Source organism: Aotus nancymaae, unplaced genomic scaffold, assembly GCF_030222135.1.
Source record: "Aotus nancymaae isolate 86718 unplaced genomic scaffold, 86718_ANA_hifiasm-v0.15.2.pri h1tg000025l, whole genome shotgun sequence".
Taxonomy (NCBI): Eukaryota; Metazoa; Chordata; class Mammalia; order Primates; family Aotidae; genus Aotus; species Aotus nancymaae.
Genome location: NW_026988438.1, coordinates 748,009 through 767,842, shown reverse-complemented (window position 1 = coordinate 767,842; position 19,834 = coordinate 748,009). Strand labels below are relative to the sequence as shown.

Genomic DNA, 19,834 nt, shown 5'->3' with positions numbered 1-19,834 from the left:
ACTTCAGTAGGGATTGTTGAGTTCTTATTACATGTTGATCAATTACCAAGGCACAGAGGTGATGAAGAGGAATAAGGCAGAGTTTCTGCATCAAGGCGCTTACAGTCCAGTGAGTGAGAGGCAACCTAGTAGATAATTTCAATACCATATTCACAGAGTACACTGAGGTCATGGAGAAGGGGTGGTCTTTTTCTTCATTCCCTTTCAACTGGAGGTGAGAGGGGCTGGAAGGTAAGGAAGGCTGCTTGACAGCCGTATAGCCTGAGCTTGGTTCTTAAGGGCTGAACAGCATGCTGAATAACTGAAGAAAGAGTGAAAATGCTTTGAAAGGAACAACATAAATGAAGCACTCTATTTCCACGGAGGTATAAAAAGTCATAATTTCTGTACATCTTTAGAAACTCTACTGTTGCCTTTGTATTGTATCTAATTTCCTAGTAATGACTTTCTGCTGCATAGTTTTTTCCTTTTACCACTAATGTCTTCAAATGACCTTTGCAGTCTGCTCTAGCCAAACAAACCTGTTTGATTCTCAAAAAAGACTCACTCTACTACCAAAAGTTGCTGTAGGAGTATCCTGCCACTAAGGATTGTCAATCCACTCTTCTGCCCCAAACTGCATTTTACACCACCCAACACTGACCACTTGACTGTGAAATCCATTTCCTTCTAAACTTTTATTGAGTACCCCACCCAGCTTGGAGCATTATTACTGATCCAATAATGCCATAATTTCTCAAGATAAAGATGTTGTTCATTGGTATATTTAATTTTAATGTTTCTCTTATTTGAATTTTATTTATTTAGATGTCTGTTAGTTCTGGTTCCTAAATTTGAGGATAATCATCAGGAGGACAGGAATCATATTGTTTTGTCACTGGATGTACCTCCAGGAAGCACTGGCAGCAGATTTGAGGTGCATGGGAGCCTGGGAATGAAAAGTAGGCAGATTTGAGTAGGTAGGACTTGAATAATTCTTCAAGACCGTAAATAACAAAGGCCATAAGCAACCAGAGCTCCTCCTTCTGAGTCAGGGATATATGGTGTAGTGGGCACTGTTTTTGGTATACCCAGAAACAGTGCACTCCTCACATCTACTCAAAAGGAGTCTGGTTTTATTCATGAATCTTTGTTACCAGATACCATGCAACTCAGGGGAAGTTCGCTTAGCTCCAACTCCAGGGGAGCTGTTTTTAGTCTAAGTCAGTCAACCCACTTTACAGTGATTGGTTAAGAAATGGGTACATGACCCAATTCAGGCCAGTGAAAATCAGGACCAGCTTTATGGGCATTCAGTCTGCATGGTCACATATGGCCCACGCATAGAAGGGCCCCATCCTTAGTGTAAGGCTCTTGCTGTTGCTGCCTTAAAATTTTAACTGAGTTTTAAAGAAGCAGTCCACATTTTCATTTTGTATCAGGCCCTACAAATAATGTAGGCAGTCCTGATGAAAGTCAAGGTGATGGTGATGCAAAAAAATGTTTACCAGGAAGGAATGATAGTAGCATCACCACAGGGACAACTGAAATGTCAGTTGAGAGGGATCTGAATAGTGAGTTGAGGTTGTAAAAAGAAAGAAAACACAAGATGGGAAAGCAATCTCTCATTTGAGAAATGGCATGAATATTGGTAGAGAGGAAGTGTTTCAGCACTGCAGCTTTGACTCCTGTGTGGTGCATTTTTATGTGGTTATAATTGCATGTCTTTGGGGCCACTCTTCTAGACTAAAGGAACAGAAAAGAGCCCTCTGATGTCCACTGAGCAATAAAATGGAGTGTGTATTTCAGAGTCTCAAACCTCATAATGGCTTGGGAAATTTAAATTATGGGCTCCCTGCTTAGGAAACAGTGCTTGATTTCCTGTTTTACATCCCATGCTTCCATTGCACCTGCTCTTTTGGTACTCCAGGACCCTGATTGTGTTCTTCATTTCCCCTTTGGCAGAGAAAGTGGTAGGGACAGGTTACATAATTTGTGGGACCCAGCTCAAAATGAAACTGTGCGAACTCTTCCTTGTCAAAAAAGTTAGTAATTTCTAGAGGGTTACGGCAAAGTGCTGAACCAAGCATAGGGTCTTTCTGAGAGTGGGGCACTTCGCAACCGCACAGGTTACCTGTTACGAAGCCGGCCCTGAAGGTAGTCTTTGTTCAACGGGAGCACTTCCTCTTCACATCTGTCTCTGAGTGTCACACAAGTGCCTCCTTTCAACTTTGGGGAGTGTTCAGATTTCAGCCCACCTCCTAGCCCAGGTTCTGAAGGGTTCTTTTGTGCTGCAGTTTGGAACGACAGTATCAGAAAACTATGTTACTGTTGAGAAGCAGGCCTTGTAGCATGTGGGAAACATTCAGGCAAGTTTCTAGGTAGCCTTATCCCAAGGCACATGGCAAGGTGCTGACAGGTCTCCTGCGAATTTCTTTTTGAGAGCTGAGCACCCCAGCTGAGGGTGTGCAGGTGTTGGAGACTGTGATTAGCATTGGCTCCTTGCCTGGCCACATGGATGTGAATATCTTCCAGCAGGATCCTTTATGTTGTCCTGTCCTCGTTTATGTTGCTCATCTAGCTAAGGAGAAAAGGCCTTACAAGGCCACAGCAGGGGAGCCATTTCTCCTGACAGGTGAAGACCCTGACAAGAGAGGGTTTGGTTCCATCTTAAGATGATGGATGGCGTACAAGGGTCGACTGTCTTTGAGATGACAAAATGGAAAAAAGTTTCATGTTATTCCTTAAGAAATTAAAAATAGAACTACCGTATGATTCAGCCATCTCACTTTCTGAAGACTTATCAAAAAGAATTTAAATTAGAATCTCAAAGAGATGTTAGCACTCCCCTGTACATTGCGGCACTATTTGCCATAGCCAAGAGATGGGAGCAACCTAAGTGTCCATCAGTGGATGAGCGGGTAAAGAAAATGCATAGAAATAAAATAGAATATTATTCAGACCTCCAAAAGGAAATTCTGCAATACATGGTAACTTAGCATAATATCTTTTGATGGCGGAGATTATTTCTGCTCTGTTCCTGTGTGGTTTTAATTGCCACGTCTTTTGCAGTCTTTGGTATGTACTAGGTGCTCTGCAAATGTGTGTTGAATGAATGAATCAGCTAGTCTTTCAATGTTTGCCACATTTTTTTTTCTAAGCCTGGATTGATTTTGGTAACTAACCTCACCTATTTATACTCCTTGGCACACTCACGCAGAATGAGGGATTAAGACCAAGCAAAATACACGAGAGCCCATTTCTTCTCCTTCCTTCACAACCCACAAGGATGAGTCACTCCTAAGTTAGGAAGAACATGGATTATTTTTCTGCGTTGCCATTTCCCCGGGTAAGCTTAGGGTGACAGTTCTCAGAGCTGGATCTAGCACTTGGCTGGCTGGCTAGAATAATCAACAAGTGATACTAGTCACGCGTCAGCCAGAGTGAGATAGAGGACTCTCATACGGATGCTTCCTTTCCTGAAACGCACCCTGATGACTTACTGTGTGCATGCACCACTGAATTCCTTCACTCTTCTGCATGGCATGAGAGCACCAGGGTTCCCAAGCACCACTCTTTATACCAGTGCTGGCCCATTATAACATTTTCACTGATTTAGGAGGGGAGAAATCATGAAGTGAGTTTTCCATGAAACTGAAATTATTTAGTTCGAAAGACTATCATTTTAACTTCTAAAAATGTATAATAATTGATATTGATCGAACCCCAAAATATGAGAACCACAAGAATATAGCCATAGTTTCCTTTCATTTGTTTAAATTTCTTAGTGAAAAGAATATTCCTTTTAAGTGTCAACCAATTTCATAGACTTCCTGAATGATAATAATGATAATCATAGTATCTTTTGTTTTGTGGATGAAGGAAATGCATATGTGCACAAGGATTTGAGGATTCTTTTACAGTTTTGCTCCAAGCCTCCGGTGGTTTGCCTCTAATAAGTTGAAAAACACCGGTGTGGAAGATTTTAAAATGATATTAATTCCAATGTAATCCTCTCTTCCACTCACCAGCCATGTGACGACAAGCAAGCCACTTGTCTGAGGAATTTCACCAAGAATGGCACGGCACATCACTGGAATTGCTTTCCTAATTTGGTGCTCCTGTGCCAACGAAGTGGCAAATAGGCAGAAGAATCCTAAAAGAACAGTAGAAACTTTCCCCCTGTAACCCCACTTTCAGTTTTCCCCCAATCTAGGGATTCTCCCTTATTTAGTGAATTGAGGTCTCTTTACAATTTCTTATTATGTTAACCAAGGCAAAATGGTGGCACAGGCAGAATGAGGAATGGACAGTACTTGCAATTTCACCGTATGTTCTTGTCAATGTGCTTTACATAAATAGAGGTGTGATTTCCATGTTTCTTGTATATAAAATTTGTGAGTATTACTAATCCTCTATTGCTTTAAACACACACACACACACACACACACACACACACACACACACACACACAGTATTATTTAGGGCAATGAGAAATGAATTTATAGTCCTCAACTTCTGAGGACATTTTGAAAAGGGACATGATGTCTTTTGTTGCAGCCGAATGTTACAGGTAACTGTGTAATTGACTAAAGCATAGTCAGTTATCTGCGCGGTTCCACACCAGCAGTGTGCGGAGCACACTCTCACACATTCTGGAGAAATAAGAATGAGATCACGTTGTTCCTGGGCGATGAAATAGGCAAATATATTTGACACCTACTCCTTGTCAGAACTGTGCTTGATTTATGTTTTCTATATGTGTTTTTGAGTGAATGCCTTCTTCTTTCTCCTCCTGTTGCCCCGTGTTATTGTTCTTCTTTACTCTGACTCTTCTCCCTCTTTCTATTACTATTACCATTATTATTATTATATCTGCAGTTCTGGAAACTATTCTTAGAAGTAACAACTGATACTAGGAAAGAACAAAGGAATGCTCATTTTGTTGATTTTACTTTTTTCTGTATTTCCAATGGAATATAACTCATTGGTAAAATAAAATACTAAATAAACACCATCAGTGTATTAGAATGGATAATCAGAATATGTGGCATCTAGTTTTCTTGTCGAGTAAGAGAACTGGTTATGAATTGAAGGAAAAGGCTATTAAAGTAAAATAAGATGTACTGTAAAGATAACAACCATTGTCTTCTTTAATCTGAAATACCATCCCTTCCCATCATTATAATATCCCCTACCTACCCTGCTCCAAGGAGAAGGGGCGTTTACATTAGATAATCCAGGAGAAAATCCAAATTGTTTCTAAGCTGAAAGGAATTTGTATACATCTCTTGTGGGGGAAGTTACCCAATACTTTGACCTCATGGGGCTATGTACACATCTAAAATGGTTGTTTCTCCAGATTGCAACATGTGCTGCATAAATCGTCTCACAAACTTTACTAGCTTCTGACTCCACACCAGAATTAGAACTCAAACTCAGTTTTTCTTCTTCCTTTTTGTCCCCATCTATTTCATTTTGATTTTCTGCCTTTTTTCTTATGTCTCTTCTCTTCTATCTTCCATTTCCATCCTATTGAGATCCAGGGGAGAAGGACAAGAAGATATTCCCAATATTGGAAAGAACTTTTAGATCATAGTTATTTGAGGTTTTAGTTCAATCAGGGAAGAAGCATGCATACACATGCAAATCAAAAGATCCTGTGCTTGCTCTGAAGACAGGAGATTAGCAAGGCTTATTGTTAGATGTGAGCAGTTTAATTCAGAAGTAGAATTCCTATGATATGATAATTAACTGACAGAGAGAGGATTAGTAATTTCTGGGTTTTCTGGCTTGAAAAACTAAGAAGATGGTGGTGGTCACCTCCCTCAATAGGAAATTGTGAAGAAAGAAAAGGTTTGAAAGGAAATGAAAAACGTTAGACTTAAGAAAAAGACACTTTGCTAATCGAAAGTCTTGAGGGTTTGGGGAGAAGGCAGTATCCTCCTGAATTGCATTGAAGTTATGGAGAAACATTGAATGAAATTATTTACACAACACAAATCCTATAAGATGTTAGCAAATAATAAAAGTATGTAATAATATTGAGTGCTTACAGTGTGTGAGGTACTATTAAAAATTAATTCATTTGATCTTCTCAACAACCCTGTAGTTACTATTTTCATTACCACTTTATAGCAAAGTAAACTGAGGCACATCAAGGTTCATTGTATTCCCCAAGGTTACAGAGCTCATGAGTAGGCAAAAGCAAGATCATAAACCAGGCGGTCTAGATCCAGTGTTCCCTCTTAGTCTCTAAGTTACACTATGTCACAAATAAGTTCATTCCCTTTGCAATTTTTTTTTTTTGTAGAGGTTTGCCCATTTCTTCCCAAAGTGACATATTTAGACAAAATTTTAAGTTAAAATTTGGAATTTTGGAAGTTCTGGCTAATTGGAGATTTAGCCACAGTCAGTTCTAGAAGCTCAGTGCCAAATCACGAGGAGCTGTGGAGCTGTGCATCCACTTTGGAGACCTTATAAACTTGTAAAATACATATAATCAGAAAAAAATGCAAGGATTGGCAGAATTTCAAATCCCTGCCCTGTTGAGTTTAAAGCCCTGACTGTTGTCAGGTGTGAGCTGCTATTTGTCATATATTCTTTGGTTTTAAACAGAGGACTTGAGGTTAGGGCCCTGGGCCAGGCAGACCTTCATTGAAGAAAAGCAGTGTTAGACATTTTCCCACTATTAACCCTGCCAACCCTTGCTTGTATCAGAGCCAGGTCAGACTCGTACACATGGCTTTGTGAAAGCTGATTTTGAACTTCTAATTAACCATTCTCTTCAAATGTTGAAAGTCTGGTTATTGTGTTGGTAGCACCCTAATAGTAGAGTGTACCAGAATAAAAAGAAAAATCTGCCTCTGCTGTGAGACACAACTTTTTTGGGTATTTTTTATTCCAGCTGCATCTGCAATTATTATTTTTCTCACTCACATTATCTACCAAGGCAAAAGTAATTAAACCAAGAAAATAAAATAAAACTATGCATGCTTCTGGGACCGAAAACTCTTTGTGGATTATGAAAGAGTAGAACCACTTTGTGATCATATACTCAGGTGTTAGCACCCAGATCAATCTCACACACACACGTGATACCAAAATAAGACATACTAGAAGAAAGTCAGGTTTAAGGGAAGATTATTTCCCAAGTATTTATATATATTATCTCTAGTCCTCACACAATTCTGCAGTGCACAGTTACTCTCCTCACTTTGTTCATGAATAACTTGAGGCTTATGAAGTTTAGGTAGCTTAAGTTATTCCTACTGATAAGCAGTAAAACTAAGATTTCAATCCTGAACTCACTGTGATGTCAAAGCCTACTTTCTTTCTATTAAAGCATCTGTATGACCTTACTGTTCCCACTCCATTTCAAAAATGAGAACAGAGTTCTACCAGATTTCTCTTCCCAAGTATAACAGGATAGACATTATAGCAGGCCTCTGCTATGATGTAATAGAGTCTGCATACATTAAAACAAACTATTGTAATACATTTCTGGGCTTGCTAGCATGTCAGAAAATAGGAGAGTGGAAAAAACATAAGCTAAAATTTAATAATGAACAGTAAGTAACAAAAAAGAGGAATATCTCTGGAGCAAATAATGGCATCAGTCTTATAATGCACAGGAAAGCTGAAGATCTGCATCAGAGGGATATGAATTTGATAGATACTAAACAGTTTTCATCTTTGTGCACTCCTGGGTTCTGGAGGAAGCCAATAAAATTTCCTTCTGGGGGAATGTATTTCTAATTCAGACCCTCAATATATGCAGAGATCAAGCCCAACAAAATATGAGCTCAGATATATAAATACATACATATTCAAATAAATGAATAAAATCAAATGCACAAGGATACAAGGCTCTAGGGAGAGTCAGCAGAAATGAGAAATATCAGAATAATAAGCCTTCTTTGTGGAGTTAAAACAGAGGAGGGTTACTTTCAAATACTGATAATAGATGAAGAATATTCATTTATTTTCACTTCTTCATGGAAACCCACTAAAACAATAATAGAGTTTTCTTTTTTTCTAAAGACAAACTCCTATGGATAAAGAAAGAGAAAGGAAACCATCTGTTACTGTCTTAGCAGACCTAAAAAAAAAGTGGATCCTAAAGCAACCCTGGCAAGCATCTCTCTGCTGGGATGGATACATCAGGCTATTATACCCATGTATCATTGAATTGTTGACTTGCACACCTAAGGAACTGTTTTATTGTCTCGTTTTTAATTCCTTGTGTCTCCTCATTCATTGCTGTTTCTTGTCTTCACTTTTTTCCATTCAGCATTAAAATTATAACATTCATTTGCCCTTCTACCTTTCAATCTACCTTAGCATCAATCTTGCCCTTCAACTTTACCAATCTCAGAAAATCTCAACCCTGGATATACAATACAAACAGCTTTCCCCAATGTTGGTCTTCTAGACAGTTCCCCAATTCAGGTCTTCAAGTGATTGCCATGATATATAGCAGTTTGACCTGTTATAATTACCAAACCTACCTGGGCCTATTACCTTTCTACTGCTTTCTACTCTTGACCCAACTTACCTTCTTTCAGTTCTTTTCGTGTGCGTCTTTTCACCTTCCTCAAGACCTTCATATATTTTTCCTGCTGTTCCTCTCTTTGACTACTTGACTCCTGTACACACTTCATATCTCAGCTTAATTGTCCCTTGATCAGATACACACCTTCTGACTCCCAGTTAAGATCAGATTTTTTTGTTTTATAATTTCATAGAATGCAGTACCCTCATTTCAGTAGCTTATTTCACTGTGAGACAGGCACTCATATAGCATGATCATTTGATGAATGGCAACTTGTGAGATCTATGAAAGTATCCACATCCCCAGACACTGCATGTTCTCATTTATCAGTGGGAGTTGAACAGTGAGAACGCATGGACACAGGGAGGGGAACATCACACACCAGGGCCTGTTAGGGGGTAGAGGGGTAGGGGAGGGATAACAGGAGAAATACCTAATGTAGATGACTGGTTGATGGGTACAGCAGACCACCATTGGCATGTGTATACCTGTGTAACTAACCTGCACATTCTGCACATGTATCCCAGAACTTTAATAATAATAAAAAAAGTATCCACATCCTTTATTTCCAATATCAGAATGCTTGGTACATAATAAAAGTGAAAAGTAAGAATGTATTAGTCCGTTCTCACACTGCTTTAAACGACTGTCCAACACTGGGTAATTTGTAAAGAAAACAGGTTTAATTCACTCAAGAGTTCCACATAGCTGGGAAGGCCTCAGGAAACTTATAATCATGATGGAAGGGAAAGAGACATGGTGCCAGGTGAGAGAGAGTGAATGTGTGAAGGAGAAACTGTCAGACACTTATAAAACCATCAGATCTCCTGAGAACTAACTGAATATCATGAGAATAGCATGGGGGACACCACCTTGATGATCCAGTCACCTCCCACCAGATCTCTCCTTTGGCATTTGGGGATTATGAAGATTAAATTCAAGATGAAATTTAAGTGGGGACACAAAGCCTAACCATATCACTGAATGATAGAAACAATCCTGTGAATGTAATTTGGTTTCCCATGTAGGGAAATTGGGAGAAGATAGACTGGTCATCCTGATAGCAATATTATAACCCTCATAAAAGCTATACTTCTTTGGTGAGTTAACAAATTAGCTTTGATGTTTATTCATAATGATTTATGCTCTCACAGCTCTGTACCCAAGAGACTGACTCTTTGCCAGAAGATGAGTATTTATTTCATCTAACACCACTTAATCTGACTTCATGCTTGCTAAGAAAGCCAGAATATCCATGTTTGTACCACACAGGGAGATAATTCGCTATTCATGTTGCTACTATTAGTTCAAGGACATGGGATAGTTTATTATCAATAAAAGTTAATTTTCAAAAAAAGATTGGTTTCTAATGCAACACTATATGCATTTTACTAATATGTGTCTCAGGGCTTGAATAAGTCAAAATGCTGACAGAGAGGATGCTTAACATGTACAAAAGAAACAATTCCTACCGAGTTTTCTTTACATCTGTTATATATTGGGAGACTATCTTGCTTTGGCTTCTACCAGAAACAGATCCTGATACAAGGAGTCATGTACAAGTAATGTATTTGCAGGTGCAAGCACAGTGAGAAAAGGAAGAGGAATAGTGAAGTGTGACAAGGAAAGAAATGAAGTGTCATTTGTCCAGCTATCCTTGTAGATATCTAGAGTTTAATTCCTCTGGGGAAATTCTGAAAGCTGATGTAAAACACGTGACTCAGAGTTACTTCATGTGAGCTGCGAGGGAGCAGAGAAATTTATGCCCCAACTCCAAACAGTTGTTGCCTGAATACTGCTCCTGGGGGACAATGTTGCATTTCTGGCCAGTCATAGAGCAGGAAAGCTCCAGGGGCACTGAAAGCTGTCCTGAAAAGACGTGCTGGTTTTGGCAAATGGAAATGAGGTTGTGTGCACTGAACTAGTAAGGGACGGGACACGATGAGGCCCTAACAGTGGCTGCTACACATACAGTTCTTTCTTGTTTTCTGGAGACAGTCTTGGTTTATGTCTGCTGTGTTTCTTTCTGATTTTTCATTTTGAATCAAGTATTATTGTCTGTAGTTTTACTGTAGGAGTAAGGATGAATGGTTACACCTGTACTTTGCTTTAGCGTCTATCATTTAGCTTGTCTCATGCTTTAGTTTCTTCTGGTTGTGTGAGAAATGCATGGAAAGTAAATATAGTTTTTGCTTTGAACACATGGTTGAATATATATGAAATGCAATTGATAACCCATTTCTCTTTTCCAGGCCCTTTTCTGATTCAACTAGCGCTTCCCTTTCAATAGAAGTGTGTAGGGACCTCACGGGTACCAGGTGTAAATGACACCTCAATTTCTGGTCTGGGAGGTAAAGGGAGAAATACTCAACATTGCTGCCACTTGGCGCACCAGTCATGGGTGCTGTAGTTAGTGCTGTAGCTTGTGACATGCGTGAAGCTACAGAGCTTTTAGAAGATGGTGTTGTTTGAAAATCTAGAACAATACTGAACTATTTTGCAAATTAGCTTTCTGAATTTTTATATTTTTTTAATTAGTTGGAAATCGTTTATCAAAATATTCAATAAGTGGACCTCTGACCCCATGTGTGAAAGAGTAACTGCTATAGAAATTGCCCTTTGATTAGAAACAAGAGAAACGATATGGCTACAGATAGAGATGAAGAGATGTGTGATAGAGATAGATATAATGATATGTAATGCTCCGTGCGTATATGGAACCCTGCCCTTCAGACATCGGTCTGCAGGCAATAAAGAAACACAGTGAGAATTCTGCAGGTTCCCCAAGTAATTGGCTAGAGGAAGTTTCCACCCTGCAGCATAAGAAAGAACTCAAATAGGTATTACTGATTAGAGAATAAAGTGATGAAATTTAGAGGATCACTTTATCCTCTAAATAAAGGAGGATAAAGTGGCTAGAATTTGTGAGGCAAAATATTGGAGATGAAGTTGTTATACACACACACACACACGCACAAGTGCTGCATGTACAGGAGTTTCTTTGTTTCATTTGAGTAAGTATCTTTACACGTATGAGGTGAAACTCCACAAAGCTGAGGAACTAACCAATGGAAAGTCATAGGTTAAACAACTCAAGGAGTTCACACAGATCTGGGAATAGTTTGCATTAGCCAGAGTTGAGAGACCTCATAATACACAAGGCATCGTGTAGAGACATCAAAATGGTATTATCTTAGTTATAGGACTAAACTAGGCTTACATGAAAATTTACGTTTTAGCCATTCTAACACAGCGTTACAGGTGAGCCTCAAAATATTCTGTTTAACTTCATGCTAAAACAAAGTCCAATACACTCTCAAATAATATGACAAAATCCAATAGCCAAAAAATGTTCAAATTACCAATGACAAGCATCCAAATGAAAATTACTAGGCATGCAAAAATGTAGCAAAGGGACCAGAAGACAAATAAACAGAGACTGACTCAGAACGTTAAGAATGTACTTCCAGTATGAAGAGGAACGTGTAAACATAATGAAGAGAGAAATTAAAACGATAAAAACCCGGCAAACTGAAATTTTAGAGACAAAACAGAAAACATTTGATATTTTTAAAAGTCCACAATTTGGATGGATTAATGGCAGATTACACAGTGCAGGTGAAAAAAAATTAGTGAAGTTGAAGACATAGTACTATAGACTGTAATGGAAAGAAACTGAGAAGCCATATGACTTTGCAGCATCTAAATTTGGTAAATTTTGAAGAGTAAAAAACAAAGAACAGTTTTTGACATTTGTGTTACATAAAATGTTCGCCAAAGTGGAGTCCACTGAAAGGAGATAAAAGACAGTAATCATGAAATATTTGGAATAAAATAGTTACTCATTTCAATATTTTAAAAATTATAAGTGAAAATATTCTGCTTTTAGCAGAAATTGTTCTGAGCTTACCAGGTAGCACCATAGTTGTAGAGACTATTTCTCAACCAAAAATATTACAGTCTCCCGAGAAGGATAAATTAAAGATGCCAAAAATTTGAAATTTATAAACTATACAATTAAGTTTTTAAAATTATAGGCAATTCTATCAAAAAGGCTAAAATTTTAGACCCCACTGAAACAAAAAATACGTTTTTCATAAAAATATCACTATATTGTATCCATGAGTGATATAGCCACAAAACTGGTTAACATATGTGATATTCAGCAGGAATAATTCTGCTTATGTTATTTTGTAAAGTTTGAATAATTAATATGAAGAAGAAGCTGGTAGCCATGCTTTGACAAACATGAATTATGCAATTTTAATTTTTTGAGATGAATTTTAGTTGTAAAAATAAGTCTTGAATAGGACTATTTTATAGGCCAACTGATAAAAATAATTTCTTGGCCAAGAAATATTTCCAAAGCATATAATTTTAATTTTTAGCCCGATTTGGCCTCAAAATTGCCCTATTTTAGATGAAAAATTACCTGGTCACTGAATTTATGGACCAGTTTTCAATGTGTTTTTAGTTTTGCATTTAAACAATGTTTTGGATCATACCAAAGTTCTCTCTTTAGCTAAAAAATGTATCTTAAGAACGTATTAAGAAGCTTTAGGAAATCCATAGACGTAGGCCCCTTGTAAGCCCCAGATGTTAATAATCTCGGTGGTTGAAGGACATAGCAGGAGTTTCAAGTTAGCAGCAGCTTCTTCTCCTGTGAGAACCTGGTGTGTAAAGATGAAAGGAAACATCATTCAAATGGAAAGAAGGTTAAGAAGCAAATTTGAGGAGTGACAGCTCTAAGGCTCCCAAAATGATGATGGAATGGGGAGGTTTCTGGGGTCAGAAAGTTTTCAAAGTAGCAAGGGGCTTTGAATTGAGAAAACTTTTGGTAGATAGGTGGCTTCTAACACAGACTTTCATGAGTCAACAACTGCTTATTTTTCCAAACTGTCCATTTCCAAGAACAATCTGGTTTATACTGAAGTCCGTTTATAGAGTACCTGCAGGATGCCCTCCCCTGGGTCCTGTGGGGCCCAGTGAAACCCCATCTATGGCCCTCACCTCTGACCCTTGACTGTCTGCATTCCATTCTCTACTTTTTATCTTTATTGCAGATTCATTATTGTGTTACTTTTGCCAGATAAAACAAAAATGCAGAACGCTGAAGGCTGAATAGTCCTTAAAAAGTGCTGAAAAGTGGGAAGATTTACATAGTGGGAAAAATGAATGAGGATAGAGGATATGACAAGAGAGAGAGTGCATGTCCAATTTTAATGGAAAATTCTTCTCTTTTGCCAGTTGCATAGCCGTAGGAGAGCAACCCAGTTGTGGTTGGTCATTAATATTTGACTTTACGAATTACAGCTTCTGAAAATTCTAGCAGTAAACCTTGGTTCATTTCTCATATGTGATAATGGGGATATTATTCCTATGCCAGCAGATACGATTTTCTGGCACACCTGTTTCTGGACCAGAATAAAAGACCCTACACATCACATGAAAATATAACCCATAAATTGTGGAGTTTGAATTGGCTGCATGCTGCACAGACGGTGCTATGCCTTTATGAATAGAGATAGTGGTCTATAAATGCATTATTAATGTAGAATATTTCCCTTCTTTTTATAGACTTTGCCAGAGGCCAAACAGAATTTAAAGTTTTGGGTTATTTCTGAGTCAAGAAACTCATACATATGGATAAAAGGCAAACTTCTAATATTTAATCTTAACTTAGCAGGATATTTTATACACATTAAATTTTATCCAAAAAGGTCTCAACTATTTAAAATCCTTTTTTTTTTTTTTTTTTTTGAGACGGAGTCTTGCTCTATCACCAGGCTGGAGTGCAGTGGCGCAATCTCGGCTCACTGCAACCTCCGCCTCCTGGATTCAAGCGATTCTTCCACCTCAGCCCCCTGAGTAGCTGGGAACACAGGCACGTGCCACCATGCCTGGCTACTTTTTGTATTTTTAGTAGAGACAGGGTTTCACCATGTTGGCCAGTATGGTCTCCATCTCTTGACCTCGTGATCCACCCGCCTTGGCCTCCCAAAGTGCTGGGATTACAGGCTCCTTCTTAGTACTGACATATATGGTTCAAAATTTAAAGGATCATTGTCAGTCATTCTGCTTAAAGATTGCTATTAACAATGCATGCCTTCTGTCCTGATTGTGTTATGGAAGTAAAGATGTTTGTTTGTGGCCTAGACCTCTCTTCTTGAGAAGACACAATGCTTGAAAATTAAAGCCCTTGCTTCTTCTAGATGTGTATATTATGGTGCAGAGTGTTTGCTGACCTCTTCAAGAGTTCATAGGCTCATAGAAAAATAAGGTTTTCTGCCATAGGAAATGTATTGTTACATCCAAGATTGATATGTAACATGAGATCAGAAGGATCACAATAAGTGAGAATGAGAGCAGAAATAAAACTTTCATATCATTTAGCCTGCTACTGTGATTTTATGGATGTGGAGATTGTGCTCCATTGTGTTCCAGTGACTTCCCAAGATCAGTGTTGGATCTCCAGTCTGGAAATACTGACTTTTAGTTAGCTCCATTTTCGATGAGCTCCGTTTTTTTTTGTTTTTTTTTTTTTGAGATGGAGTCTTGCTCTGGCACCCAGGCTAGAGTGCAATGCCACAGTCTTGGCTCCCTATAACCTCTGCCTCCTGGGTTCAAATAATTCTCCTGCCTCAGCCTCCTGAGTAGCTTGGATTACAGGCATATACCACCATGCCTGGCTAATTTTTGTATTTTTAGTAAAGACGGTTTTACAATGTTGGCCAGGTTGGTTTCGAACTCCTGACCTCAAGTGATCCACCCACCTCGGCCTCCCAAAGTGCTGGATTACAGGCGTGAACCACCACACCCGACCTTCGATGAGGTTCTTATTCATATTCTTCAATGAGTCCTGTCTCCAGTTTTATGATAGCCTCAATAATTTACCTGGTAAAAGGTACTTGCAATAGTGCAAGGATATAAGAAATGAAGAGTAGAATGAACTAGTTTCAACATGATTGGGATTACACATGTGAGCCACCGCACCTGGCCTAAAATGATTTTCAAAGCAAAAAGTATGTGCATGAGAATATCAAGACTGTCACATTTGTTGCAGATATTTTGCAACATGCATAGTTCTTTCAAGCGAAGAATTTTATAATTGAGATTTTTTTTTTATGTCTACTGGGAGGTGGGTGGAGAACAGCCGAGTGCAGAGGAAGAGGCAATTTGGAATTAGTGCTCAGTAAGGATTTTAACTCCTGTGCCTACTAGCTATGTGAGCTTCAGAAAGACTACCTGACATTGCCTAAATAGTTGTCACCCGAGTTAAATAAAATTACAAACTATAAATGTAGAAACACCTAGAACAGTCTTGGCATATGTGGTGTGTTTGTCTGAGTCTCCAATTAGCTGCCATAGAAAACAAAAGAATGTCATACAGTATCACCAGGTTTGTAAATGGTATCTGCTAAAATAATGTTTAATAATCATATTTTGTGTAACTCATTACAATGTATGTACTTGTAGATGGCATATGGAATTTCCAACTTGGGTGATACTACAATAATGTTAACTTGACAGCTAGTTAAATAGTAGTGGGCACCTATGTCAGAAGGTCTTATTGGCATGGAAAATAGGTGGTGAGACTGAATTTCCTTCCCTAATGTGACATCTGTTCCTTCATGAAACAGTAAGATAAAGAAAGACCAGTCATGAAATATTAGAGCTGGATGATATTTGACATTGTGATCTAGGGAAACTAGGCCCTGGGAATGGAACTGTCAATTCAGAGATAACTTTCAAAGTTGAGAGATGTAGGGTAGGCTAAAGATACATTTTCATTGCCTACCTCCCAAATCTCTTAGTGTCTTCTCATTTCTATTCTGTTACTTCCTTTTGGTTTAGACATCATCATTTCCCACTTGGACACTTGCCAAGATGTGAAATTGGTCTTCCTGCCCCCACTGTTATCACCTTCCAGTCCATCACCTATAATCTCTCCAAAGGGATCTTTTAAAAACATAAGCCTGATACTATACCTCATCTGCTTAAAATGTCCCCCTCATCATCCACAGGTTGAAGTCCAAGATCATCAGTCTGTCATTCAAGAGTGTGTATTAACTAGCCCTTCCCTACCATAGCAGTCTTATCCATCCCACTCCATACTCGTTGTATATTCCAGTCATTCCCTGCAGTTGATGGTCACGTGGTAAAACACAGAGACTCCAGTCTTTCCCTATTTGTATGTGCTATTTCCCTTTCCAGGGCTGTCCCATCACCTCCACCTTGCTCTGCTGAAGATCAAGAAAAGATTTGGAAAGGCAATCAAGACTTCAGGATTTGCACTCTAATTTCTAATGAACTCAGTAAAGTGTTATTTTTCCTGGCAAGTCTTCCCATACTTTCCCATCACCTTAAATACACGTTCTACTTATGCCCCTTCAAGATCACCACGGGCATTTTACACAGAGAATTGTAATGCTTAACTAACAGGGCTGTCTCACCTGGACCATGCATTTCTTGGTGTTAGGAAGCATCTTTGTGTCCTCAACATGTGGAAAAGTCTTAGCTTTCAAAAAAATGTTAGTTTTTGGATTCATTGACAGAATTGTTATTGTTTGGTTCAAATTAAAAGCTTTATGATTCTCAGACTTTGGTCAGAATAAGTGATCACAGCACGTTAAGTAGTAATGGACATCTGTGTCAGATGGTCTTGCTGGCATGGGGACTATGAGGAGACTGAGCATCCTCCCCTAATGTGACATTTGTTCCTCTGTGAAACAGTAAGATAAGGAAAGGCTAATCACAAAATATTCAAGCTGCAAAAGATTTGAGACATCTCCCTATTTCAACAGGCAAAAATAAAGTCCTGCCAATCCTCACTAACGTGACTGGGATGGCAGCACAGGGTCCAGAACCCTGTTATCTTACTGCCCAATCCAGCGTTCATCGATCCGCCTTTTCCACTCAAACAAGCCTTTTTTTCTAGGAAGTAAGCAAACACTGCGTACCATAGTTCTTGCCAACTAGTCAGGCTGCAGAGATAGTTCTGACCTGGTGAGTCATGTCAACACCTAGGGAGATTGTCTTGCTTTGATTTGGGGCTACTCAACATTTCACAAGAAAATAGCCTAAGGGCTGCAAGAAAGCCATTAACTCTGTTCTTTCATATTTATCCCATTGGCATGTTCTCATGAAATGACCTTCTATTTTCCTCTCTTTCTCCTTTCCTGCCTCGAAAAAAGAAACATCAGTATGACATATGGACAGGCTCCAACATCAGCCAGTACATATATTAAAGTTTTAAATCCGTTATTGTTCTAGCACACACCCTGAGGTTGAGAAAGAAAGAACGTCCAGGACTAACAAACCTGATTGTTCTGGCAGAGTCGCCGTTCAATTCACGCTGGCATTTCTTGGCTTTTCTTTTTCTTTAATATTCCAACTTCATTTTCTAAAAGTTAATGATTCAAGTAGCAGTGTTTAACAGTATGATTCCATTGATTTTTCTCTGTAAAAGGGCTGCCTCCTGGTCTCTTGTGGGTTTCGCACGGAGCATGATGCCCAGAGTTTGCTTAGTTGCAGAGACAGCTGTCAGTCTGAGCGTGAGTTCAGTAGGCTGTACATTATTCCTCACTTTATTGCTGTATGAGCAAAGGGGAGATTCAGCTTGGGGATATGGGCACTTGACAACTTGGTGTTCTTAGATTGAGAAAAAGACTTAATCATAACAGTTAAAAAACCAAATTACAACTGTGTATAACATGGGAAATTTTAACGTAACAACTGCTCTGAGTTGGAGCTATGTGAGTATCTGATTATGACTGCTACACCTGTAATTAGTATAAAGTATGATGGATGTTTTTCCTAGGCAAGTATTGGAAGTCATTAAGGATGGTGGCTACGCCAAGGGGCTGTGCTCTGGCTGGTGCTCAGTTGCAAGAGGAGACAGAGACCGTTTCTGCCCTGGCCTCCCTAACAGTGGATGTGGAACAGCCCTTTGCTCAGGAAGACAGCAGGTATGAATCCAACGTTGGGGCATAATCCAGGTCAGTCATATCCAGGCTCATCGTTGATGTTTGTGAATCTTCCTCCTGGCTTTCCTTCACCTGTCTCCTCCACTCCCACCACCTGTCCTCTCCAAAGCCACAGATGCCACAGCACATGCTTTAGGCCATTGAGAATTCATTGCTTCATTCTTCATGTGAAATGCAGAGCTGGAGTATGTGGTTGCAGTTCACAGACAAATAGAAGGGATGAGATAGATGGTGAGAAAAACCATGCCTTATCAGATAATTGAAAGAGTTGCTTGTGGGCTTAACTCCTTTTCCTAGTTATCTCTATTTTTCCAGATGTTCTTTTTCTTTCTCTAATCATTTTGAAATTGCTGATGTAACAAAGAGAAAGAGGAGAGCAGGAGATGGAAATAATGCTAGACTGTTGGATAGCCAGAATACATACACGCACTCCTTATGTGGTTGTCCTTGAGGTCTGACAACTGGATAAAGGTCAAAGTTGCCTGTAAAGGAGACAAGAGACTGTGTATAAAGCATTGTGTGAACTTGGGGCTGATTTTATTTTATGTTCTGATAAGACAGAATTGGTTTTAATGTATCTTCTTCAGAATATAGATTCCTGGAGAAAAATATACAGTTAACCTACGATTTGGTTCGCTTGTTCTCTTTTTAAGGGATGTTTGTTAGTTTGTGCATTTGGTGTTCATCATTCAGGTCTACAGAAAATGCTACATTTAGAATTTCTTTAAAGTCTACCAAAGCCACCACAAATGTACATTAATATTGGTGATTTCTGTGGCTGACTTCAAGGTCACATTTCCTCAATTTAAAAACAAATCAGGTGAGGCTTTGCTAAAGCTCTGCCAGCTTGCACTCTTAAATGGCTTCTGAGAAGGAAATCAGACTCCCTCCCTCCGTCAATAACATCACCATTAATTACACAGATCCTGCTACTAGTGCATAGGTTGGCAATTTTCCCAAGAATGCAGAAATTCAAACAGTTCTACTTTCTTGCTTTTACTGGATACTCAGAGCTTAATGGATTTAACATCTTGTTTTGGCCAAGAGCAAGAGATAAAATGAATAAGAGATTTTATTTTTATGCAGTTATTTTCTCTTACCCTATAATCACTTAAACAGCAGATTACCAGTCAGGGAGAAAAGTTGTATATTACTCTATTGAACGGTATCTTTATATGAATATCTAGCACATAAGGGAAAACTTACTTTACATCTTTGATAATATGAACTAACCCCCTGCCGTTCCCAGCTAAGAACTGAACCAAGTTCATAATCCAAAGGTGTTGCAATTATTCCCAAGGCCAAAAACAGTTAG

General features: G+C 38.8%; 1 protein-coding gene across 11 annotated transcripts in view; it reads left to right on the top strand.

Moving 5' to 3' along the window:
* The window catches only part of HDAC9 (histone deacetylase 9), a 919,102-nt gene that overhangs the window by 877,022 nt on the left and 22,246 nt on the right, over positions 1 to 19,834 (top strand). For all 11 annotated transcript variants that reach the window (XM_012450672.2, XM_021674167.2, XM_012450674.2 and 8 more), the window contains one exon: positions 18,354 to 18,501. In XM_012450672.2, coding sequence (XP_012306095.2) covers positions 18,354 to 18,501 — 148 coding nt within the window. The remainder of the gene's footprint in view (positions 1 to 18,353; positions 18,502 to 19,834) is intronic.